This window comes from Coregonus lavaretus (assembly GCF_964263955.1).
Source record: "Coregonus lavaretus genome assembly, chromosome: 1".
Taxonomy (NCBI): Eukaryota; Metazoa; Chordata; class Actinopteri; order Salmoniformes; family Salmonidae; genus Coregonus; species Coregonus lavaretus.
Window position 1 is genome coordinate 59,582,850 of NC_139988.1, and position 26,023 is coordinate 59,608,872.

The window sequence follows — 26,023 nt, forward strand, 5'->3', positions numbered from 1 at the left end:
CATGCAGGGCAGAATTAGGCCAATATCCACTAATAATAAAAACTCAAAAAAAGAGCAATTAAGTTTTGGAAACATTGAAAATGCAGTGACCCCCTCTCATATCAATACCAAGCCCTGCAATGCCAAGAGCTGAGCAAAGAAAAAAGCCTCAGGACCAGAACATCCAATCAATCAGAATAAACCAAATTACAACACAGTCAAAACAAAACTACATTACTTATTGGGAAACACACAAGCACAAAGCAAAATACAGTGTTATCTGGCCCTAAATCGACAGTACACCGTGGCAAACTATTTGACCATGGTTACTGATCAAAACCTTGACAAAGTACACGCTCAGTGAGCACAGCCTTGCCATTGAGAAACGTAGACACAGGAAAACCTGGCTCCCTGTAGAGGAAAGGCTGTGCAACTACTGCACCACAGCAGAACCCGAGACAGAGCTGCATTTCCTTACAAAATGTAAAAAATAAAAAACAGTGAGTATAATTTCCCCAAATTTGAAACCCTTATTCAAGATGTCAAAGATCTCTCTGATGAGAATAGTCTACCCGTCCTGTTGACGGAGGACGCAGAGAGCTGTGGGTTGGCAGCGCACCACATTGCTGCCTGCCATAAAATGATGGACAGTGTCTGACAGACCAATCAACCAGTCCTCTGTGCCATTGTTATTGTCAATATTGATTATTATTTTAATTGGGCTAATATTGTAAATTGCCAAAGTAAGCTTTGGCAAAATGTACATTGTTATATCATGCCAATGAAGCACATTTAATTGGGGAGGGAGGGAGAGGGGGAGAGAGAGTCAACAACTACCTCACACCATGACCCTCCCTCCACTTACAGACAACACTGAACAGATGTATTCAACAGCCTGAATTCTCAGTCGGTTAGTCATATAATTGCAGAGACAATCAGATAATAACGATAGCACTAATGCTACATACCCAGAGAGTTGCCCCCAGGACAACAGAGCAGTGATAGTCTGGAGCTGTAGAAGGCTATGCTCAGGAGACAGCTGATAACTGATGTTGTTATTACCTGCAACATCATCTCAGATGGAGAGAGAGACTCCTTTCAGTCCTCAAGAGCTCACTGTGGAGACAGGAGACACACACATACAAGTAGGACTCTACACACACACACAGAGTGAAACACACACACAGCTCGGAGACAGTGGTGGGGCCAGAATCATGTGCTGTGTGAGTCAGTATGGAGAAGTGAACGCTGGTTCCTCTGGGTATTAATATACAGCCCACACTGACAGTCATAGGATTTACATGCACATTTTCACATTTTAGTCTATGCCAGGGATGGCCAACCTCTGTCCCTGGGAGTTACTGGGTTGGCAGGATTTAGTTCCAAGCACAACCCTGCTCTTACACCTAAATCTAATCAGCTGCTCATCCCACATATACATATTACCTCAACTAACCTGTGCCCCCGCACATTGACTCTGTACCGGTAACCCCTGTATATAGCCTCCCTACTGTTATTTTATCTTACTGCTGCTTTTTACTTATCAATTTTTACTTAACACTTATTTTTTCTTAAAACTGTATTGTTGGTTATGGGCTTGTAAGTAAGCATTTCACTGTAAGGTCTACACCTGTTGTATTCAGCACATGTGGCAAATAAAATTTGATTTGATTTGAATCAGGTGTGTTAAAGCAGGATTGGAGAAAAACTTGCACACCCCGTCGCTCTCCAGGAGGAGGATTTACTTTTTTAAGATCATTAAATTATACTACAGAGGATGAAAGTATCAGAAACAAACATTCAATACTGATTAGGCTAAACTTGAGACATTTTATCCTACAGTGGCATAGCTGGCTATGTATTCCAATACTATAATCACATCATGACACATCCAATTGTCTAATCCCCTCTGATCCTGAAAACTCAACCAGACCAGCTCACCAATTAATACAGATATAATTAACATTACATGATTTGATTGGCTAATGGACAAGGACCAGCTGGAATGGAATGCCAGGAACACTAAGGGAGTGTATGTGTATGCAAGAGAGAGAGACAGAGAGAGGAGAGGGATAGACAGTACGTGTAAGCGAGAGAAAAAAAGAGAGCATGAGAGAAACAGAAAAAGAGAGAGGGAGAGAGACCTATACAACCAATAGAAAGGGAAATGTCCTGTCAGAGGCAGGATGGATGTTATGGAGAGTTAGAGGTCTTCTGGCCTCCTCAACATGTACAGACTGCTTTCTCCCATCGTAAACACTCTGTATATAGTGCAGGCCATACAGAGCACATTCAATAAAATAACGTGATATAAATGGCTAATCCGCTCAGATACATACATTCCCCGACCATACCAGGCTCAGATGACTACTGAATCATCATCCTCTGTAATCTAGTAGTAATACTATATGTCCCTGTGGGATATTGAGGAAATCAGTGATAGTAATGGCAGATGACTGGATGTGGTTCTGCTATAGAGTAGGTCAGAGAGATAACGACATGCTTTTAGCCAATGCTAACACGTGTTACGAAGGATGTTTTACACGTTGAACCCCTCTCACCTAATAAGTAACATTGCCTGAGACCTGAAATCTTGTGTTAGCTCCCTGAGCTAATGCCTTTTTAGCTCAATGGGCATGCAATTATACAAATGACATAGCGGTTATAAGCTAACACTAGTCACTTACCTATGGTTTACACCACCAATAACATAAAGGCAAGCATCATCATTTTATCATATTGCACTTTTATTTAAAACAACAATGACACCTAGGTTAAAAATAATTGTTATAGTGGGAAGTATTTAAAAAACTGAGGTAACAATTCAAGTGAACAGTAATCTCCAATGAAACAGTTTTAAAATACATCAGTGCATTCAAATGTGAAGCAGAGAATGAACTCCACAGGAAATACTAGTTAAATAGTGGGATCCTTCACAGGACAGACAAAATCAGTCAGTTATTCATAAACGAGCTACATCAATGTAGAAGTACTGTCGGCTTTAAAATAGCTCAGAGCATCACATAAAACTAGCTCCGCATGCATACATAGGAAATGCTTACCAGGACAGACAGGGGTTAAGTCAGTGCGTTATGTGAGGAGTTTGACATGTTGGTTTGTTCGCTGGCAAGATTTCCGCATTCAGTCTACTATAGTCTATATATTAAAAGTATAATTTTTCAATACCTATGTTCAAGTATAATGTTTAACAGACATGTTGACGACCACACTCCCAAAGACAATCTAAGTAACATGTTATCTCTAATGTTAAGATATCTTAGAACTCATTCTGGTCTACACACCACTTGTTATATGTTTAATAGTGGTATTAGCTTCCCGAGGTAATGCCTAGGCTTTAGTTCACCAGGCTAGAAGATCCAGTTGGTTTTAAGAATGGAAAAGTGACAAAATATACATTGTTCTTCATTTCACCATAGGTTTTAGAGTCCATATTATCTAAATGTCTATGGAGATCTTGTCCCCTGTGTATCCATAATCTAACCGTCTCCTCCCCTCCAATAGGAAGGTAAGTACAGTTTTCCAGCGTTGTCCCAGTGACTGTTGTCGAGTCTCGCAGGTAGGTTTGAAGTAGGTCGTAGTCCCCATGGCGATAGCGTCAAACTGTTCCGTCAACAACCACACCTCCCAAAGGATTGTCAGAACGTTCATTATCGTCAAGGCGACCACCCAGAACTGTGCAGCTACTGCCCTAACCAACGACTGGTCCTCGAGGGACACCACGACCACATACAGGTGGTAAGTTGCCGTGGCAACAAAAAGGAGGTGTGCTGCGGCCATGGAGAGGATGAAGATGATGAAGAGGCGGTGGTTGCCCCCGCCAACGCAGCGGTTCAGAAACAGGCAGTGGTGGTCGTAATCCCTCACACACACATCACACAATTTACAGTGTTTAGTATGGTCTGGCTGGAACAACTAGATGGCGAGAGAGAGGGAATAGCAGTGATAAGTGACATTGTTGGCAATTCCCAAAAAATTTAGGAAATTCAAATAAGCAGGCCTACCCTAAATTTGACATATGCACAATAGTTACTGCTATTGATGTGCATATACTGTAAACATTTTGTTGAGTCAACTTTAAAAAATCAAGGCAACCAGCTGCAACACGATTTCTAGTTTACTTTGGGGCAGGAAAGGTCTGCTTACATACATTTGCCAAAGTTGAGTCAACTAGAAATGGCAGAATGCCATAAACCTATCTTTGTGAAAGAAAACTGCTGAATGGATCGAGGCGCTGTTTGATGAGCATTTAGGGAATGTAGTTCTCCATGGATGTGCACAGTTTCGTTTCTGAATATTGAGGATTGACGGAGAAAAGACGAGTCAATTTAACATGCATTGTCCAATCAACACTTACTATAGTGGGGACTATCGTCGCCACTACAATACCATGACAAAAGGAGGGCAGGATAAACTAGCCACAACTCAATCCTCAGCTGCAACACTAACTTAAACTTGCTCTCCTCATCTTACAGTAGATACAGAACCTCTGTGTCTGTTTCAACTCATAATAAAGATTGATTGATTGATTGGTTCTCCTCACCTCACAGTAGATGCAGAACCTCTGAGGATTCTGGTTGTTCTCCAGCAGGTCTGTTATGGAGGAGTAGCGAGGATCTGCGTCTCCCGGTCCCAGCTCTCCAGGATCCTGGGTTAGAACCATCCAGAACAAGACCAGAACCACAGAGAACTGGACCAGTGACACATGACCCAGAACACCATCCCCCCACAAGCGTCACAGTGGGTTAAGGCTCAACCAACAATATACTACTTGTAGGCTACATACATACTGTATGATGTATGATGGATAGTCCGTGTAAAGTATATTCATTATTGTTCAGCTACAGAATAATCGACCACAACCTCCAGTAACTACGGTCACTAGCAAGGTTTGCAATTTGATGTGGTTAAAGCCACAGTCTTCATCAGGCATTCAATGTAGGTCAAAAGTATATACTTTATTGTAATAGAATTAGGCAGTACACTATATTAGGTAATATACTATCTCTGTAATATAAAGGATATTAGGCGGCAGTATTCTGTAGTAGAAGCAGACTAGAGAGTGGAACAATCCAGCTATCACAGTCCCTAGGTAGACGGGGTTGGCCAACCTGCAACACAACACAGGACAGGTAATGGAACAAAGAACAATACAATGGATGAATTTACTGTACAGTGCAGATACACACAAACACACATAGTTAGCACACACACACACTGTGTCTATACCTCTGGTAGGTGGTCATGCGGTGGAACTGGGAAAAGATACTCCTGGCCAGCCAGGGGAACAGCACGGCGCACGTTATCCCTCCGTAGCCCCCCAACATTGTTGCAATAATCAGAATGGCTCCTCCAATCAGACACGGGAAGAATAACGTCCAGTAGTAAAGGACTGGACGCACGCACGCGCAAACACACACCCAGAAAGAGACCCACGCATGCACGCATACACACAATTATACACAGAAACACAATTCAATGTCACACAATGTTCATTACAGTTAAACTTATCACAGCTTCAGCACTTACGGTTGGACTCGTCGGGTTTGTTGAATGGTGGCTCCCTCATGTAGCGGGTCAGTAGTTTTGTCAGCTGCAGGTGTCTGTGGAAATACAACCCCAACACAATAGAGATGGTTAAAACGTTAAAGTGATATTCCAGGTGACGGTATGGCAATAAGACAGGTAGATGGACAGAAGATGTTGACAGTGTTATATATTCCTGGGTTGTATTCATTAGTTTACACAATGGAAAACGTTTAAAAATGTTTCGCAACTGAAAATAAAAATCACATTTTGGTCAGTTTTCTTCCGTTTGTTGCCTAATGAACACAACCAATGTGAAGGTAAAGGTTATAGATATTGGGACCCACCTGAATGTCTTTCCCTGCCTGCAGAGGTCCAGAGGTGTGTGTCCGCTATAGGTCTTCAAGTGTAGTATCCTGAAGCCAGATCTCTGTAGCAGCGTCCAACACACCTCTACACAGCCCCTCTCTGCTGCCACATGGACCGCTGTCAACCCATCCTCATCCACAGTCTCCACCATACACCTCTGACACACACAAACAAAAAATATTTTCAACAGTGCAGCAACAATCCTAAAAAGCTGAAGGATACTGCTGCCGAGGGCTCCATCGGGCTCCAGATCTATTAGCAAGGAGCATGTCACAGAGATTCAGCACCATTCTTGTGGACAGCGACGTCCACTAGAAAGTCAGCACCACATAACAGAGGACAGTGACCATCTCAGGTGCAGTCAGTCGTCACCATGTCTACGGGAAGATCTCAATTGCATACTCCATGCGTCCTCTCTCCTCGTCTCCTTCTCAAAACCCATTGGATGAGAAAGCCAGAGGTCCCTCCCCTCTGACATCCTCCAATGGGTTTTGAGAAGGAGGCGAGGAGAGAGGACACGAGAAGTATGCAATTGAGATTCTCCCTATGTCCCAATTATCTCTCCTGTCTCCCAAAGTGTGCACTTGTTCACCTCCCTTCACTGATTTGAAAGAAAATGACTGGTATAATAAATATGGTGGAACCCCCCACTTGCCAATGCCTCCACCAATCCAATGCTTTTAGGAGAAAGGAGATAATATTGGAACACACCCCACAACATTACATGCACTGTTTGTAAGAAATAATGTAACTTGAGGAACGGAACTCTAAAGGAAACTCCATAGCAAAACTCCCCAATAGAAGTGAAACATGGAAGTCATCATTGGATTTACTTACCAAGCGTGTACGTCTTACCTTGTCTCGGAGCAGGTAACGGACCACCTCAGTGTTGCCAGTATCAGCAGCCAGGTGTAGAGGTGTAACATGGTACATGTCTCCATCACACCACCTAAACATTCCTGTCTCCCACAGGTACTGCATTGCTACACTGGGAGACACAACTCGGGTTAGAGTGTGTGTGTGTGTACATGCGTGTGTATAATAAAAAGCATGCGCTTGAGCACACCCAGAGAAAATTATTTTGTGTAGAGGTGCTGACTTGGCGAATTAACTTTAAGCTATAAAAATAAATTAGAGTCACACTATGTATAAAAACTCCCAGTAATTTGTTTTACCCAATAAATTACTGGGAGTTTATATATATATATATATATATATATATATATATATATATATATATACACACACACTACTAGTCAAAAGTTTGGACACACCTACTCATTCAAGGGCTTTTCTTAATTTGACTATTTTCTACATTGTAGAATAATAGTGAAGACATCAGAACTATGAAATAACACATATGAAATCATGTAGTAAACAAAAAAAAGTGTTAAACAAATCAAAATATATTTGAGATTTGAGATTCTTCAAATGCCACCCTTTCCCTTGATGATAGCTTTGCACACTCTTGGCATTCTCTCAATCAGTAGGTGTGTCCAACAGTGAAGAGGCGACTACGGGATGCTGACCTTCTAGGCAGAGTTACAAAGAAAAAGCCATATCTCAGACTAGCCAATAAAAATAAAAGATTAAGAAGGGCAGTCTGAGATATGGCTTTTTCTTTGCAAGTCTGCCTAGAAGGTCAGCATCCCGGAGTCGCCTCTTCACTGTTGATGTTGAGACTGTTGTTTTGCGGGTACTATTTAATGAAGCTGCCAGTTGAGGACCTGTGAGGCGCCGGTTGCTCAAACTAGACACTCTAATGTATTTGTCTTCTTGCTCAGTTGTGCACCGGGGCCTCCCACTCCTCTTTCTATTCTGGTTAGAGCAAGTTTGCTCTGTTCTGTGAAGGGAGTAGTACACAGCGTTGTACGAGATCTTCAGTTTCTTGGCAATTTCTCTGCATGGAATAGCCTTCATTTCTCAGAACAAGAATGGACTGACGAGTTTCAGATTAAAGTAATTTGTTTCTGGCCATTTTGAGCCTGTAATCGAACCCACAATTGCTGATGCTCCAGATACTCAACTAGTCTCAAGAAGGCCAGTTTTATTGCTTCATTAATCAGCACAACAGTTTTCAGCTGTGCTAACATAATTGCAAAAGGGTTTTCTAATGATCAATTAGCCTTTTAAAATGATAAACGTGGATAAGCAAACACAACGTGCCATTGGAACACAGGACTGATGGTTGCTGATAATGGGCCTCTGTACGCCTATGTAGATATTCCATTACAAATCAGCTGGTTCCAGCTCCAATAGCCATGTACAACATTAACAATGTCTACATTGTATTTCTGATCAATTTGATGTTATTTTACTGGACAAAACAATTGCTTTTCTTTTGCAAACAAGGACATTTCTAAGTGACCCCAAACTTTTACACATACAGTTGAAGTCGGAAGTTTACACTTAGGTTGGAGTAATTCAAACTTGTTTTTCAACCACTCCACAAATGTCTTGTTAACAAACTATAGTTTTGGCAAGTCGGTTAGGACATGTACTTTGTGCATGACACAAGTAATTTGTCCAACAATTGTTTACAGACAGATTATATCACTTATAATTCACTGTATCACAATTTCAGTGGGTCAAAAGTTTACATACACTAAGTTGACGGTGCCTTTAAACAGCTTGGAAAATTCCAGAAAATGATTTCATGGCTTTAGAAGCTTCTGATAGGCTAATTGACATAATTTTAGTCAATTGGAGGTGTATCTTTGGATGTATTTCAAGGCCTACCTTCAAACTCAGTGCCTCTTTGCTTGACATCATGGGAAAAATCAAAAGAAAATCAGCCAAGACCTCAGAAGAAGAATTGTAGACCTCCACAAGTCTGGTTCATCCTTGGGAGCAATTTCCAAACGCCTGATGGTACCACATTCATCTGTACAAACAATAGTACACAAGTATAAACACCATGCGACCACGCAGCCATCATACCGCTCAGGAAGGAGACGCATTCTGTCTCCTAGAGATGAACGTACTTTTGTGCGAAAAGTGCAAATCAATCCCAGAACAACAGCAAAGGACCTTGTGAAGATGCTGGAGGAAACAGGTACAAAAGTATCTATATCCACAGTAAAACTGCCATAAAAAAGCCAGACTACGGTTTGCAACCCGCACATGGGGACAAAGATCGTACTTTTTGTAGAAATGTCCACTGGTCTGATGAAACAAAAATAGAACTGTTTGGCCATAATGACCAACGTTATGTTTGGAGGAAAAAGGGGGATGCTTGCAAGCCGAAGAATACCATCCCAACCGTGAAGCACGGGGGTGGCAGCATCATGCTGTGGGGGTGCTGTGCTGCAGGAGGGACTGGTGAACTTCACAAAACAGATGGCATCATGAGGAAGGAAAATTATGTGGATATATTGAAGCAACATCTCAAGACATCAGTCAGGAAGTTAAAGCTTAGTCGCAAATGGGTCTTCCAAATGGACAATGACCCCAAGCATACTTCCAAAGTTGTGGCAAAATGGCTTAAGGACAATAAAGTCAAGGTATTGGAGTGGCCATCACAAAGCCCTGACCTCAATCCTATAGAAAATATGTGGGCAGAACTGAAAAAGCATGCAAGGAGGCCTACAAACCTGACTCAGTTACACCAGCTCTGTCAGGAGGAATGGGCCAAAATTCACCCAACTTACTGTGGGAAGCTTGTGGAAGGCTACCCAAAACATCTGACCCAAGTTAAACAATTTAAAGGAAATGCCATCAAATACTAATTGTGTGTATGTAAACTTCTGACCCACTGGGAATGTGATGAAATAAATAAAAACTGAAATAAATAATTCTCTCTACCATTATTCTGACATTTCACATTCTTAAAATAAAGGTGATCCTAACTGACCTAAGACAAGGTATTTTTACTAGGATTAAATGTCAGGAATTGTGAAAAACTGAGTTGAAATGTATATGGCTAAAGGGTATGTAGACTTCCGACTTCAACTGTGTATATATATATATATATATACACACACACACACACACACACACACACACAGTGGGGAGAACAAGTATTTGATACACTGCCGATTTTGCAGGTTTTCCTACTTACAAAGCATGTAGAGGTCTGTCATTTTTATCATAGGTACACTTCAACTGTGAGAGATGGAATCTAAAACCAAAATCCAGAAAATCACATTGTATGATTTTTAAGTAATTAATTTGCATTTTATTGCATGACATAAGTATTTGATACATCAGAAAAGCAGAACTTAATATTTGGTATAAAAAAAACTTTGTTTGCAATTACAGAGATCATACGTTTCCTGTAGGTCTTGACCAGGTTTGCACACACTGCAGCAGGAATTTTGGCCCACTCCTCCATACAGACCTTCTCCAGATCCTTCAGGTTTCGGGGCTGTCGCTGGGCAATAAGGACTTTCAGCTCCCTCCAAAGATTTTCTATTGGGTTCAGGACTGGAAAACCCAGCCACGACCCATCTTCAATGTTCTTACTGAGGGAAGGAGGTTGTTGGCCAAGATCTCGCGATACATGGCCCCATCCATCCTCCCCTCAATACGGTGCAGTCGTCCTGTCCCCTTTGCAGAAAAGCATCCCCAAAGAATTATGTTTCCACCTCCATGCTTCACGGTTGGGATGGTGTTCTTGGGGTTGTACTCATCCTTCTCCTTCCTCCAAACACGGCAAGTGGAGTTTAGACCAAAAAGCTCTATTTTTGTCTCATCAGACCACCTGACCTTCTCCCATTCCTCCTCTGGATCATCCAGATGGTCATTGGCAAACTTCAGACGGGCCTGGACATGCGCTGGCTTGAGCAGGGGGACCTTGCGTGCGCTGCAGGATTTTAATCCATGACGGCGTAGTGTGATACTAATGGTTTTCTTTGAGACTGTGGTCCCAGCTCTCTTCAGGTCATTGACCAGGTCCTGCCGTGTAGTTCTGGGCTGATCCCTAACCTTCCTCATGATCATTGATGCCCCACAAGGTGAGATCTTGCATGGAGCCCCAGACTGAGGGTGATTGACCGTCATCTTGAACTTCTTCCATTTTCTAATAATTGCGCCAACAGTTGTTGCCTTCTCACCAAGCTGCTTGCCTATTGTCCTGTAGCCCATCCCAGCCTTGTGCAGGTCTACAATTTTATCCCTGATGTCCTTACACAGCTCTCTGGTCTTGGCCATTGTGGAGAGGTTGGAGTCTGTTTGATTGAGTGTGTGGAAAGATGTGAGTGGAGAACAGGAGGGCTTCTTAAAGAAAAACTAACAGGTCTGTGAGAGCCGGAATTCTTACTGGTTGGTAGGTGATCAAATACTTATGTCATGCAATAAAATGCAAATTAATTACTTAAAAATCATACAATGTGATTTTCTGGATTTTTGTTTTAGATTCCGTCTCTCACAGTTGAAGTGTACCTATGATACAAATTACAGACCTCTACATGCTTTGTAAGTAGGAAAACCTGCAAAATCGGCAGTGTTTTAAATACTTGTTCTCCCCACTGTATATATAGAGAGTGAAAGAGAGTGCAACTCTATATTTATTTTATAGCTTACAGCGTATGCGTGTGTATGACATAATATCTCATCATAGTTTATGACATCATATGTCACTGATGCACTACATGTCATATATATAGTATACTGAACAACTACAGTGCATTTGGAAAGTATTCAGATCCCTTGACTTTTTCCACATTTTGTTACGTTACAGCCTTATTCTAAAATGGATGAAATCGTTATTTTCTCCCTCATCAATCTACACACAATACCCCATAATGGCAAAGCAAAAATTCGGTTCGGTCTTATGTAGCAAAATTTGAAATGTTTTTTTTTTTTTTTTTTTACATTGGATAAAAGTAGAGACTCAGAGCTAGAAAATGGTATATCATACACTACAGTTGAGGAACAATAGGAAAGTTTATAAACTTGTAACCTCACTTTTGAGAAAATGGCCTTTGAATGTTTTGGTACACCTACTGGAGAGCTCTTCTTTGTCTACACCCATTCAGCATCGTTCACACCCTCTTAAGCTTTAGCCCCACCCGTAAACTCAGAGCGTTGTCAGATTGTCAGTTCATAAATTCAGAGCGTTTCGCTCTCAGAGCGTTCAGAGCACCCACTGGACGCTCTGGCCGAGGAGTAGGGTTGACCCGAGTGTTCTGTCCTAACAACAGCAGTCAAGCACCCAAGCTAACTGGCTAATGTTGGCTAGCTACTTTCAGACACAAATGAGAGAACAGCTCACTCTGACCATTTTACTCGCCCTAGCAGAGCTGGTTAGGCTGTTTTTATGTTATACAGAGCGTTGGTGACTGCAACTGTGCTGCTGGCAACAATTTAATTACGCTTTTTGCCAACGTTTACTGACACCGTTCGTAAATTCGTCAGTTATTCTGTGCTCTGGCACACTTAGACGTGAGTGCTCTGAAATCGGAATAGATAGCCAGTGCGAATTTACCAGCTACGTCTGTCAACAGTTGTCAAAGTGACATCATGAACATTCTTTGAAATGGTTACTTGCATAGTGGAGTCTTTTGTTAAGACATGTACCTAGCTAGCTAAAATAATGAACCATAATCCCAACTCATGACGTTACTACCCTGCATGAATCTGCAGGTAGCTAACCAACCAGGTTCAATGTTAGCTAGCTAACATTAGGCTATAACTAGCAAAGCAAATGGCTCTGAGATACGAATAATATTGAAAATGTAGCTAGCTAGACTATCTTACCCGTATACATGGATGGACGCTTCTCCCTCTCTGTCATGAATGCCATGGTTGCCCTTAGTTTTAAGATGTAATCTGGAAACTGGTGTTTTCTCCATCTCCTAAGCTAATTCCATTGATTTCAAAACTCGGTCCTCCAGAAAGTGAAGAGCAACACTTATGCAGTTCTACTACGTGAAATCTTTCAAAAAAAGCTGTATTAGAAAGGATTACTTACACATACTGACAAGCTCAAATAGACAGAAGAGCGCTACATGGCAGACCAATCCGAACTCATCTCTCGGCATGTCCAGCCCACTCATTATCTAAGCCAATCATGGCTAGCGGGAAGGTTGCTGTCTTTTTCTGTAGCTAAACCAACTAGGCTCGTAATTTAACAATTTTATTCGAATTTACAGATGGCATACAAGTTTGTTATTAAGGCATATTAAAGTTCACATGTTCCAGAAGGCATGTCTGCCAAAAAACGCATTTTGATTTAAAAATAAAGTTTACGTTCAAATGGCTCTCCTGTGAAGGAGTGACGCACGACATACGCCTAGTTTCCTGAAACGAGTCACAAACAGGTTTTTAGAAAAGTTTGCAAATTTATAAACAATAAAAAAACTGAAATATTATATTTAAATAAGTATTCAGACCCTTTACTCAGTACTTTGTTGAAGCACCTTTGGCAGTGATTACAGCCTTGAGTCTTCGTGGGTATGACGCTACAAGCTTAACACACCTGTATTTGGGGAGTTTCTCCCATTCTTCTCTGCAGATCCTCTCAAGCTCTGTCAGGTTGGATGGGGAGCGTCGCAGCACAGATATTTTCAGGTCTCTCCAGAGATGTTCGATCGGGTTCAAGTCCGGGCTCTGGCTGGGCCACTCAGGAACATTCAGAAACTTGCCAAGAAGCCACTCCTGCGTTGTCTTGGCTGTGTGCTTAGGGTCACTGTCCTGTTGGAAGGTGAACCTTCTCCCCAGTCTGAGGTACTGTGCGCTCTGGAGCAGGTTTTCATCAAGGATCTCTCTATACTTTGCTCTGTTCATCTTTCCCTCGATCTTGACTAGTCTCCCAGTCCCTGCCACTGAAAAACATCCCCACAGCATGATGCTGCCACCACCATGCTTCACTGTAGGGATGGTGCCAGGTTTCCTCCAGACGTGACGCTTGGCATTCATGCCAAAGAGTTCAATCTTGGTTTCATCAGACCAGAGATCTTGTTTCTCATGGTCTGAGAGTCTTTTAGGTGCCTTTTTGCAAACTCCAAGCGGGCTGTCATGTGCCTTTTACTGAGGAGTGGCTTCCTTCTGGCCACTCTACCATAAAAAGGCCTGATTGGTGGAGTGCTGCAGAGATGGTTGTCCTTCTGGAAGGCTCTCCCATCTCCACAGAGGAACTCTAGAGCTCTGTCAGAGTGACCATCGGGTTCTTGGTCACCTCCCTGACCAAGGCCCTTCTCCCCCGATTGCTCAGTTTGGCCGGTCGGCCAGCTCTAGGAAGAGTCTTGGTGGTTCCAAACTTTTTCTATTTAAGAATGATGGAGGCCACTGTGTTCATGGGGATCTTCAATGCTGCAGACATTTTTTGGTACCCTTCCCCAGATCTGTGCCTCGACACAATCCTGTCTCTGAGCTCTACGACCAATTCCTTCAACCTCATGGCTTGGTTTTTGCTCTGACATACACAATCATTTGAATTTACCACAGGTGGACTCCAATCAAGTTGTAGAAACATCTCAAGGATGATCAATGGAAACAGGATACAACTGAGCTCAATTTCGAGCCTCATAGCAAAGGGTCTGAATACTTATGTAAAAACCTGTTTCCGCTTTGTCATTATTGGGTATTGTGTGTAGATTGATGAGGGAAAAAATGTATATAATCAATTTTAGAATAAGGCTGTAACGTAACAAAATGTGGAAAAAGTCAAGGGTTCTGAATACTTTCCAAATGCACTGTGTATAAACGCAAAATGTAAAGTGTTAGTCCCATGTTTCATGAGCTGAAATAAAAGATTCCAGAAATTTGCCATACGCACAAAAAGCTTATTCCTCTTAAATGTTGTCCACAAATTTGTTTACATCTCTGTTAGTGAGCATTTCTCATTTCCCAAGATGATCCATCCACCTGACAGGTGTGGTATATCAAAAAGCTGATTAAACAGCATGGTTGTTACACAGGTGCACCTTGTGCTGGGGACAATAAAATGTGCCTTTTTGTCACACAACACAATGCCACAGATGTCTCAAGTTTTGAGAGAGTGTGCAATTGGCATCCTGACTGCAGGAATGTCCACCTGAGCTGTTGCCAGAGAATTGAATGTTCATTTCTCATCCATAAGCTGCCTCCAACGTTGTTTTAGAGAATTTGGCAGTACGTCCAACCGGCCTCACAACCGCAGACTACGTGTAACCACGCCACATCCGGCTTCTTCACCTGCAGGTTCGTCTGAGGGGAGTATTTCTGTCTGTAATAAAGCCCTTTTGTGGCTGGGCCTCGCTCCCCAGTGGGTGGGCCTGGCTCCCAAGTGGGTGGGCCATGGCTGCACCCCTGCCCAGTAATATGAAACCCATAGATTATGGCCTAATTTATTTATTTCAATTGAATGATTTCCTTATATGAACTGTAACTCAGTAAAATCTTTGAAATTGTTCCATGTTGCGTTTCTATGTTTGTTCAGTATATATATCCAGGCTCTGTCGCAGCCGGCCGCGACCGGGAGACTCATGGGCGGCGCACAATTGGCCCAGCGTCGTCCAGGGTAGGGGAGGGAATGGACGGCAGGGATGTAGCTCAGTTGGTAGAGCATGGCGTTTGCAACGCCAGGGTTGTGGGTTCGATTCCCACGGGGGCTAGTATAAAAAAAAAAAAAAAAAAAAAAATGTATTCACTAACTGTAAGTCGCTCTGGATAAGAGCGTCTGCTAAATGACTAAAATGTAAATGTAAATATACACATACATTTTGTTTACTTGTATAGCGCTTTTCAAAGAATTTCACAGCGCATAAAAAGTAAAACAAACAAAACATTTTAATGATGGAGATTGAAAATCTCTCGGCTTGGGATGAAGTTGATATATAATATTAATATAATATATAATATTATGTAGCTATGTGTGTGTGTTTATGTTTGTTTATGTGTGTGTGTGTGTGTGTGTGTGTGTGTGTGTGTGCATGATGTGTGTGTGTGTACTTACATGTTGCCTCCACATACTCCATGGTGTAGGGCGGTTTTACCCTGATGGTCTACCATGCGTAGATCAGCTCCATGCTGCATCATCTGGTGCATCACATATACATTACCATGCCTAGAGAGACAGATACATTACCATCAACAATATATTACTAGCAATTAATTAATAGTCCACTTCCATTTCTCACCCTTCTCCCTGAAGTGTCCACTCGGTCACTCCCCCTCAAGCATTTAAAAGCATTGGATTGATGTAAGTACAGGCTGGAGGGAGGTTCCACCATATTTTTACACCAGTCCATTCCATTTACATCCATGAGGGGGAGTGTACGAGTGCACACTTCAGAGAGAAGAAGAGAGGAGCATGTCTAGGAGAGAGTGGCATTTCTGCTCCAGGGGCCTAGGGCTGGCACAATTACCATATAACCAAAGGTTGTGGATGAAGACCGTCATGAAACTAAAAGAACCGTCATAACCTTATTTTTTGTGTGGAATGAACAGCTCACTGTAGACAAGACGGCCGGGCATTCGTGCATTTGAGTCAGTTTCTGCTGTAACATGGACTCTTAACAACGTGATTAAACTTTGTTGCTCCTTGCTGAAACAAGCAAGGTGTTGTAGCACCTCCCTGCAGCAGCAGCACATATAGAAATAGAATGAATAGAACAGGCTTGGAACCTTTACCCAGGCAATTTGACTGATAAACTCATGGGTACACTCGCAATTGCTGCCTGGTATTGTGATGCAATAATTTCCATGGTAATGTAGAATGTTCATTCAAATGATGATGTGGCTCATGCAATGGATTTCTTTTTGTAATGTCAGTTGAGTTGAATCAACAAATCACAGCAAATATTGATGGGTAAATGTTCTGCTTTTACTTCCTGCTTTGCTCCTATGGGTACACTCGCAATGGCCACCAGTCCACCCATTATGCCATCATTGACTTGAATGGGAACACCCGTTCTATTCAGTCTATGAGAAAATGTGCGTCTTAATTAATTTTTTTGCTTTTTGAACGGTCATTACCGTGACCACGGTCATTTGGCTCGCCAATTACCGTCATCCAAAATTATATGTCCGTCACAGCCCTACAGGGGCCAACGCTCTTCCCCTAGTCCCTTTCCACAGATTTAATAGGACTGGATAGTGGGACCTATCCAGTCCAATCAGTGTTACTGACCTGCAGGCGAAATGGAAGGCCGTCATTCCTGCATCACAGGTCAGGTTGGGGTCAGCTCCATTGCTTAGCAACAGGTCAACCATGGCACGGTTACCATGGAGGGACGCAAAGTGGAGAGGACTAAAACCACCCCAACCTATACACACACAAACACATACAAATACACACATGACAAGTCTTATCAGCATGAAAAGCCTGTTTTGCTGTTAAAAGGAGACAGTCTTGACTGAAGAACTTTGGAGAAGACATTGAAAATCTCACAGTGAAATAAATGTTGGTGTTTAAAGATGCTTCAAGTACTATGACTGTAAATGATCATATTTATTCTATTACTTTGAGATAGTGTCACTCCCTAACCACCCAAAGAGCAGTAGGCCTACTATTGTCTCTTTACTACTGTCACTTTAGCTGCTGTGACTTCATGCCATGCTGTCGCAGGAGCTGTGAGTGTCTGAGAGGATAGACTGACCAACTACCCATCTCAGATCACTGATAAAACACAGACAGGTTAAGGTATCTCTCTCTCTCTCTCTCTGACAACATGCCAAAATCACAACAGGAGACATTAGCAGTCAGCTTTCAGCAGTCATCTTGAAAAGCTAGTGTCGATGCATTCTGGAACTGTGATGGGACTGTGAAACTTGCCATTTTGCAAACTTGACATGATTAAAACTAGGCCTAATATGGTCAGTAGTGATAAGATAGTTAGATTGGTTATAACACATTGTATAAAGCAATATCTGCTGCCTGTACCAAAGCAATTTACTCATGCATATTTGACACAGCTAAGTGACTGGGTGAAAAATGCTAATGGTAAAGCTCTGACGACAGACATCTTTACTGACATGTTTTTATTCAGCATTTAACTACAGAAGGTAAAAACAAATTCCCTAGAATAATGGTATGATTAGCACCTTACACGGAAGTGACATTAGAAAAGGCTACGGTAGGGTAGGTAGGCTAGTGGAAAAATAGAATCCATTCCCCATATTCCCCAAATGTGTGTGCAGTAAATTACGTAGGCTAATGCATACTCCAAACAAGCACAGGCAAGCCTTACCTTTCTCTTTGAGGATAGATCGATCATGTTGAATGATATGTGCACAATGTTCAACATTCCCTCGTTGGATACAGTCAAAAATGTCCCCGTCGACCCTAGGCATTGGAAGCATGATGCGAATACCGTATACAATCGACCCCTGTGCCGCCTGACTATTACTCTGTCAATGTAAACAAAATATCCATACAGAGACGATACATTGTAACAACAATCACACGTTCATTTAACAGAGATCCTAGGCTACTAAGTAGATGGATATTTTATTGTGTGAAAAACGATTGCACTGCAGTAGGCTTGACAGACTCCGCCTAGGGAATCTGATTGGATAGAGACACATGTGACCCGGCTCTGCGTTTTCGTCATCTCAACATGGGGTCGTCACTAGTTACCACAGCCACAAGGTCATAAACACTGCCTATTTCTACAATTTATCTTCTTAAAATCTGATTTATAACCTAACCCTAACCACACTGCTAACTGTATGCATAACCCTAACCTTAAATTAAGACCAAAAAGCAAATTCTTGTTTTCATTTTCACTATAGCCAATTTTGCCTTTGTGGCTGTGGTAACTAGTGGAAATTTACAGTATGGACTCGCCGATTTATATCCGTGAAACTGAAAGACTCGAAATGAATGTTCTTCCATTGAATGCGGTATTTAAAAATAAATTAATGTTGCTGGCTGTGGCTGCTAAAGTTGGCAGTTGGATAAACGCCAAGAAGTTATTTTGTTAAACAGTAGCCTACCTCAAGGCACGGGACTTTTATAGCCTCAAGCAACGTTGAGTAACATTGTATCAATATTTTGTCAACATTCCGACGCTTTGGACTGGAGCGGCCTGAAAAAGAACACAAGAATACGGTGTCATTGAAATGATAAACTCCGAATAAAGACAGTAGGTTGGCAATGTTTAATAACCACTTGCTCAATTTGCTGTTAAGTGGAAAGTCAGTGGCTAAATTTAGTAGATAATATACGTTTCCTGGTTTAAAGCTCGCTTTTGTTGATACAATACGACCAAAGGTTAGGAACTTATCGGTTGATTGACACTTCAGGCAATCAAACAGAATGCATTTATTATGGTCAACAGACCTATACATGACTTGCCTATCTCTTTAAAATCCTGAACACGTTTAAAACTGAAAGACATAGTTTATGCGAATTTAACTGCCCAGTTTGAATTACAGATATATAAAGTATATTTAAGCAATAAGGCAGGAGGGGGTGTGGTATATGGCCAATATACCATGGCTAATGGCTGTGCTTAGGGATGATGCATCACCATATACAACAAACCCCAGAGGTGCCTTATTGCTATTATAAACTGGTTACCAACATAATTAGAGCAGTAAAAATAAATGTTTTGTCATGAAAGGTGGTATATCAGATATACCACGGCTGTCAGCCAATCAGCATTCAGGGCTCGAACCTCCCAGTTTATAAAGGCCTATGCCTAATTACGCTATTTTACGATAGTCCTGGGTTGTAATTCTCATCAGTACCTGCGCACTTATATACTGAACAAAAATATAAACAAATCAAATGTGATGGTGCAGCTGTAGAACCGTTTGAGGATCTGAGGACCCATGCCAAATCTTTTCAGTCTCCTTAGAGGGAATATGTTTTGTCATGCCCTCTTCACGACTGTCTTGGTGTGCTTGGACCATGTTAGTTTATTGGTGATGTGGACACCAAGGAACTTGAAGCTCTCAACCTGCTTCACTACAGCCCTGTCGATGAGAATGATATTTTTCCTGTAGTCCACAATCATCTCCTTTGTCTTGATCACGTTGAGGGAGATGTTGTTGTCCTGGCACCACACGGCCAGGTCTCTGACCTCCTCCCTATAGGCTGTCTCGTCGTTGTCGGTGATCAGGCCTACCACTTTTGTGTCATCAGCAAACTTAATGATGGTGTTGGAGTCATGCCTGGCCATGCAGTCATGAGTGAAGAGGGAGTACAGGAGGGGACTGAGCACGCACCCCTGAGGGGCCCCCGTGTTGAGGATCAGCGTGGCGGATGTGTTGTTACCTACCCTTACCACCTGGGGGTGGCCCGTCCCAGGGTCCTTAGCTTAGTGATGAGCTTTGAGGGCACTATGGTGTTGAACGCTGAGCTGTAGTCAATGAATAGTATTCTCACATAGGTGTTCCTTTTGTCCAGGTGTGAAAGGGCAGTGTGGAGTGCAATAGAGATTGCATCATCTGTGGATCTGTTGGGGCAGTAGGCAAATTGGAGTGGATCTAGGGTTTCTGGGATAATGGTGTTGAAATGAGCCATGACCAGCCTTTCAAAGCACTTCATGGCTACAGATGTGAGTGCTACGGGTCGGTAGTCATTTATAATATAATATAATATGCCATTTAGCAGACGCTTTTATCCAAAGCGACTTACAGTCATGTGTGCATACATTTTTACGTATGGGTGGTCCCGGGGTTCGAACCCACTACCCTGGCGTTACAAGCGTCATGCTCTACCATATAGTCACTGTGGGGACGACATCATCGATGCACTTATTGATAAAGCCAGTGACTGATGTGGTGTACTCCTCAATGCCATCGGAAGAATCCCGGAACATATTCCAGTCTGTGCTAGCAAAACAGTCCTGTAGCTTAGCGTCTGCATCATCTGACCACTTTTTTTTTTTACCGAGTCACTGGTGCTTCCTGCTTTAGTTTTTGCTTGTAAGCAGGAATCAGGAGGATAGAATTATGGTCAGATTTGCCAAATGGAGGGCGAGGGAGAGCTTTGTACGTGTCTCTTTGTGTGGAGTAAAGGTGGTCTAGAGTTTTTTTCCCCTCTGGTTGCACATTTAACATGCTGGTAGAAATGAGTTAAATCGGATGTAAGTGTCCCTGCATTAAAGTCCCCGGCCACTAGGACTAGGAGCACTAGGAGCACTGCCTCTGGATGAGCATTTTCCTGTTTGCTTATGGCCCTATACAGCTCATTGAGTGCGGTCTTAGTGGCAACAATTTCAACGATTTACTGAGTTACAGTTCATATAAGGAAATCAGTCAATTAAAATAAATTCATTAGGCCCTAATCTATGGATTTCACATGACTGGGCAGGGGCGCAGCCATGAGTGGGCCTGGGATGGCATAGGCCCACCCACTGGGGAGCCAGGCCCAGCCAATCAGCGTTTTCCCCCACAAAAAGGGCTTTATTACGGACAGAAATACTCCTCAGTTTCATCAGCTGTCCGGGTGGCTGGTCTCAGATGAACCCGCAGGTGAAGAAGCCGGATTTGGAGGTCCCGGGCTGGCGTGGTTACACGTGGTCTGCGGTTGTGAGGCCAGTTGGACGTACTGCCAAATTCTCTTAAATGATGTTGGAGGCAGGTTATGGTAGAGAAATGAACATTAAATTCTCTGGCAACGGCTCTGGTGGACATTCCTGCAGACAGCATGCCAATTGCACGCTCCCTCAAAACATGAGACATCTATGACATTGTGTTGTTTGACAAAACTGCACATTTTAGAGTGGCCTATTATTGTCCCCAGCACAAGTTGCACCTGTTTAATGATCATGCTGTTTAATCAGCTTCTTGATATGCCACACCTGTCAAGTGGATGGATTATCTTGGCAAATGAGAAATGCTCACTAACAAGGATGTAAACAAATTTGTAAAAAAATAAAATAAAAAAAAAAGAAGAGAGAAATAAGCTTTTTGTGCATATGGAACATTTCTGGGTCTTTTATTTCCCGTCATGAAACATGGGACCAACTCTTAACATGTTGTGTTTTATATTTTTGTTCAATATAGTTTACACACCACAAGATGGTGTTGTCTACAAGGACTAGTGGCAGGCTTCTCCATACACACAGCACTAGTATTACAAATGGATAGCGATTATGTGAGAGTTAAAGAGCGACTGCCCCTAAAAAACAACTAATCCCTTTGAAAATGGCCAATGTGGCATCGATATGAGTCAGAAACATTTATTATAGTGTCAAAATTGACTACAAAGTGTAAATAGAATAATTTTGGTCCTAATGTCAGTCTCGTCTATAATGGAGTTTGGAACCTGAGTGTGTCACAACTAGTAAATGAAGGTTGAGTTTAGATTACAATAATGCCAACAATTCATGCCCCCCTTTGCCAAGTTCCATGTGCAAATCGCCCCTACGCCCACAGCTTCCCTCGGGCTACGGTTCGACAATGAAGAGGTGGATTTGGCACATGCACACTTGCTTAAAGACAATACTTAGATTCTTTCCAGACAAGGGATGGGGTATTAAATTAATTGGAATGACTTTCGTTTTTAATTTAAAGATGTAGCTAATCGTATTATTATCTGTAGTAGAAGGCAATGGGTTAGAAGAAGCCTACATAACCAACCGAAAAAGTAAAATGCAACATCCATTTATGGCCAGCTATGTAAACTCTAACATTGATTTATCCTGAAATAGATTTCTTTCAATTGGAAAAATTAATTTGTGTCTTCTTCTAATGCCTCTTAATGTGCAACTCCACCACTTTTCAACCTAATGTTTATTATATCCAGCACAATACCGGTGTATACATACACTCAGTGGCCAGTTCATTATGTACACCCATCTAGTACCTCCAGAACAGCCTGAATTCTTTGGGGAATGGAAATGTTGCTCAATTGGTATCAAGGGACCTAACATGTGCCAGGAAAACATTCCCCACACCATTACACCCCCGTCACCAGCCTGTACCGTTAACACCGGGCAGGATGGGGCCATTGACTCATGCTGCTTACGCTAAATCCTGACTCTGCCATCAGCATGACACAACAGGAACCGGTATTCGTCGGAGCAGGCAACGTTGTCCAGTGTTAGTGATCACGTGCAAAGGGTGGCTATTTGAAGAATCTCAAATATAAAATATTTTGATTTGTTTAACACTTTTTTGTTTTCTACATGATTCCATATGTGTTATTTCATAGTTTTGATGTCTTCACTATTATTCTACAATGTAGAAAATAGTACAAATTAAGAAAAACCCTGGAATGAGTAGGTGTGTCCAAACATTTGACTGGTAATGTACGTGATGACATTATAAAAAATAAAAAAAATAAAACAAACAATGATTTTCAAACACAGAGTTGCAGTGATGTGGGGAGCAAGAAAATACCCTCCCTCTGGCTAGAAACTCTTTTTGAAAATAACAGTTTTCTTACTTTTAATCCTACACTGTGATGTCACAGAGAAGCATTTTTTTAGAACCTTTCTTATATTTTTAACCACAGATCATAGAAATGCTCAGTTTTCACATATATAGACATTGTTATTGTGCTAGAGATAATGACTATGAAGTTGAAAAGTAGCGGAATTGACCTTTCAGGGGAAAGTAATCTAAAAGTAACAGATTACCTTACTGCGTTTGGGTAATGCAAAGGTTACGCTACTAGTAACTGTAACGGCCAAATCAGGAAGTGCGGTTCTCCTTTAACTACTTCTCCACCTGTTGAGAAAGCTACAACAACTGAATGAAAAACTACATTATTACACAAAGTGATTGCCTTTGATGTAGACTACAGTCATTTCTAAACTCTTACATAGTTCCTGGAATGCATGTTTAGTGTGAATAAACTACCAGTACTTATGAAGTAATGATCATTAATATGTATATATTTCCTCAGCTTGAGTTGTCTTATGTGTTGGGAACAGTGGCATGTATTCATGGATGCCAAGGGAAGCCAGGCCAAGGGAACCCAGCGAGCATTTGGCTTCCCTTGATGAAAAAATAATAAAATAATAGCCAATCAGCGTTGAGCTAAACTGAGTGAGCTCAGCTGTGAATGGTCCTGGCGCACCAAAAATAAGTCCAGTTTGGATTTGGCTTCAGACCAATCACATCACAAGCCAAACTTAATTATTGACAGAAAGAAAATGTAATTGTTGCATCTCGTTGTGTTGTTGTATTCCGGTGGCTAGCTAGCTAGCTAAAATCGTCCCTTTCCTAAATTAGCCATGGATGGAGATAGGGATTTGGAGTTGTGGTTTTACTTAATTCGTACTTGCCAATGATTATAATGGCGATTCTGATCCAACCATAAATTCATACATTGTGCCCCTGGCCTGAGATGATGAAAGTTCAACATGTATCTAGGTGTAGTATTCTAATGTTAACTAGCTGGCCTGGCGCATCATTGCCCATGAAAGGTAGTTAGGCCAGCGAGCAAGCATTTTAGCCAGGTAGCCTAGGACAACAAAAACTAAAAGTGTGTACTATATGACAGTCATATACCGTTTAGGCAACATGAAAGAGGAGGATTACATTGGTGTTTTTCTACAAGTAGGGTGAGTCAAAAAGTGTTTTCTACTTACGAGCACACACACACACACACACACACAGAAATCAGTACCATGGACAGCCACATCATATTTAGCTTACGTTGATTGGACAATCGTTTTTGGTATCTTTTAGTTATCACTGTATTAGATTAAGCATAGGTGATTAGATGATGTTGAAATGGTGCTGGAATAGTGGAGGCAGCTCCTGTTTTCTTTGCGACTTGCGGTAACTCTCCGTGGTTCTAAATCAATAGTTGTTTAGTAGTCCGAAAATGTCGGAAACATTACTTTGCATGACCATGCTGTAGGTCATGTAACTGTTAGTTACATGCAATATGTTTTGTGGACTTCACCAGACAGATGTTGTTGCTCTCCGGTTTTGTAATGAAACATACAGTGAGGGAAAAAAGTATTTGATCCCCTGCTGATTTTGTACGTTTGCCCACTGACAAAGAAATGATCAGTCTATAATTTTAATGGTAGGTTTATTTGAACAGTGAGAGACAGAATAACAACAAAAAAATCCAGAACAACGCATGTCAAAAATGTTATAAACTGATTTGCATTTTAATGAGGGAAATAAGTATTTGACCCCCTCTCAATCAGAAAGATTTCTGGCTCCCAGGTGTCTTTTATACAGGTAACGAGCTGAGATTAGGAGCACACTCTTAAAGGGAGTGCTCCTAATCTCAGTTTGTTACCTGTATAAAAGACACCTGTCCACAGAAGCAATCAATCAATCAGATTCCAAACTCTCCACCATGGCCAAGACCAAAGAGCTCTCCAAGGATGTCAGGGACAAGATTGTAGACCTACACAAGGCTGAAATGGGCTACAAGACCATCGCCAAGCAGCTTGGTGAGAAGGTGACAACAGTTGGTACGATTATTTGCAAATGGAAGAAACACAAAAGAACTGTCAATCACACTTGGCCTGGGGCTCCATGCAAGATCTCACCTCGTGGAGTTGCAATGATCATGAGAACGGTGAGGAATCAGCCCAGAACTACACGGGAGGATTTTGTCAATGATCTCAAGGCAGCTGGGACCATAGTCACCAAGAAAACTATTGGTAACACACTACGCCGTGAAGGACTGAAATCCTGCAGCGCCCGCAAGGTCCCCCTGCTCAAGAAAGCACATATACAGGGCCGTCTGAAGTTTGCCAATGAACATCTGTATGATTCAGAGGAGAACTGGGTGAAAGTGTTGTGGTCAGATGAGACCAAAATTGAGCTATTTGGCATCAACTCAACTCGCTGTGTTTGGAGAAGGAGGAATGCTGCCTATGACCCCAAGACACCATCCCCACTGTCAAACATGGAGGTGGAAACATTATGCTTTGGGGGTGTTTTTCTGCTAAGGGGACAGGACAACTTCACTGCATCAAAGGGATGATGGACGGGGCAATGTACCGTCAAATCTTGGGTGAGAACCTCCTTCCCTCAGCCAGGGCATTGAAAATGGGTCATAAATGGGTATTCCAGCATGACAATGACCCAAAACACACGGCCAAGGCAACAAAGGAGTGGCTCAAGAAGAAGCACATTAAGGTCCTGTAGTGGCCTAGCCAGTCTCCAGACCTTAATCCCATAGAAAATCTGTGGAGGGAGCTGAAGGTTCGAGTTGCCAAACGTCAGCCTCGAAACCTTAATGACTTGGAGAAGATCTGCAAAGAGGAGTGGGACAAAATCCCTCCTGAGATGTGTGCAAACCTGGTGGCCAACTACAAGAAACGTCTGACCTCTG

The 26,023-nt window shown here is 42.1% G+C and overlaps 1 protein-coding gene across 1 annotated transcript; it reads right to left on the minus strand.

Annotated features, from left to right (window-relative positions):
• Positions 1 to 2,705: 2,705 nt before the first annotated feature.
• On the minus strand, positions 2,706 to 18,290 carry LOC311110671 (uncharacterized protein). Its single transcript, XM_084153209.1, has 10 exons — positions 18,006 to 18,290; positions 16,946 to 17,081; positions 15,770 to 15,880; positions 6,748 to 6,880; positions 5,871 to 6,049; positions 5,527 to 5,600; positions 5,227 to 5,389; positions 5,023 to 5,108; positions 4,541 to 4,731; positions 2,706 to 3,912 (listed from the first exon to the last, which is right to left on the minus strand). The coding sequence occupies exons 1-10, from the start codon at positions 18,115 to 18,117 to the stop codon at positions 3,436 to 3,438; spliced, it is 1,662 nt and encodes a 553-aa protein (XP_084009335.1). The 5' UTR covers positions 18,118 to 18,290; the 3' UTR covers positions 2,706 to 3,435.
• Positions 18,291 to 26,023: the final 7,733 nt, after the last annotated feature.

Coding starts and splice junctions, on each gene's coding strand:
- LOC311110671 (XM_084153209.1), bottom strand. CDS start 18,117: ATGCTTCCAATGCCTAGGGTCGACGGGGACATTTTTGACTGTATCCAA. Junction 5,390..5,526: donor CAAACCCGACGAGTCCAACC/GTAAGTGCTGAA, acceptor GCGTGCGTCCAG/TCCTTTACTACTGGACGTTA. Junction 5,109..5,226: donor CGCATGACCACCTACCAGAG/GTATAGACACAG, acceptor GTTGTGTTGCAG/GTTGGCCAACCCCGTCTACC.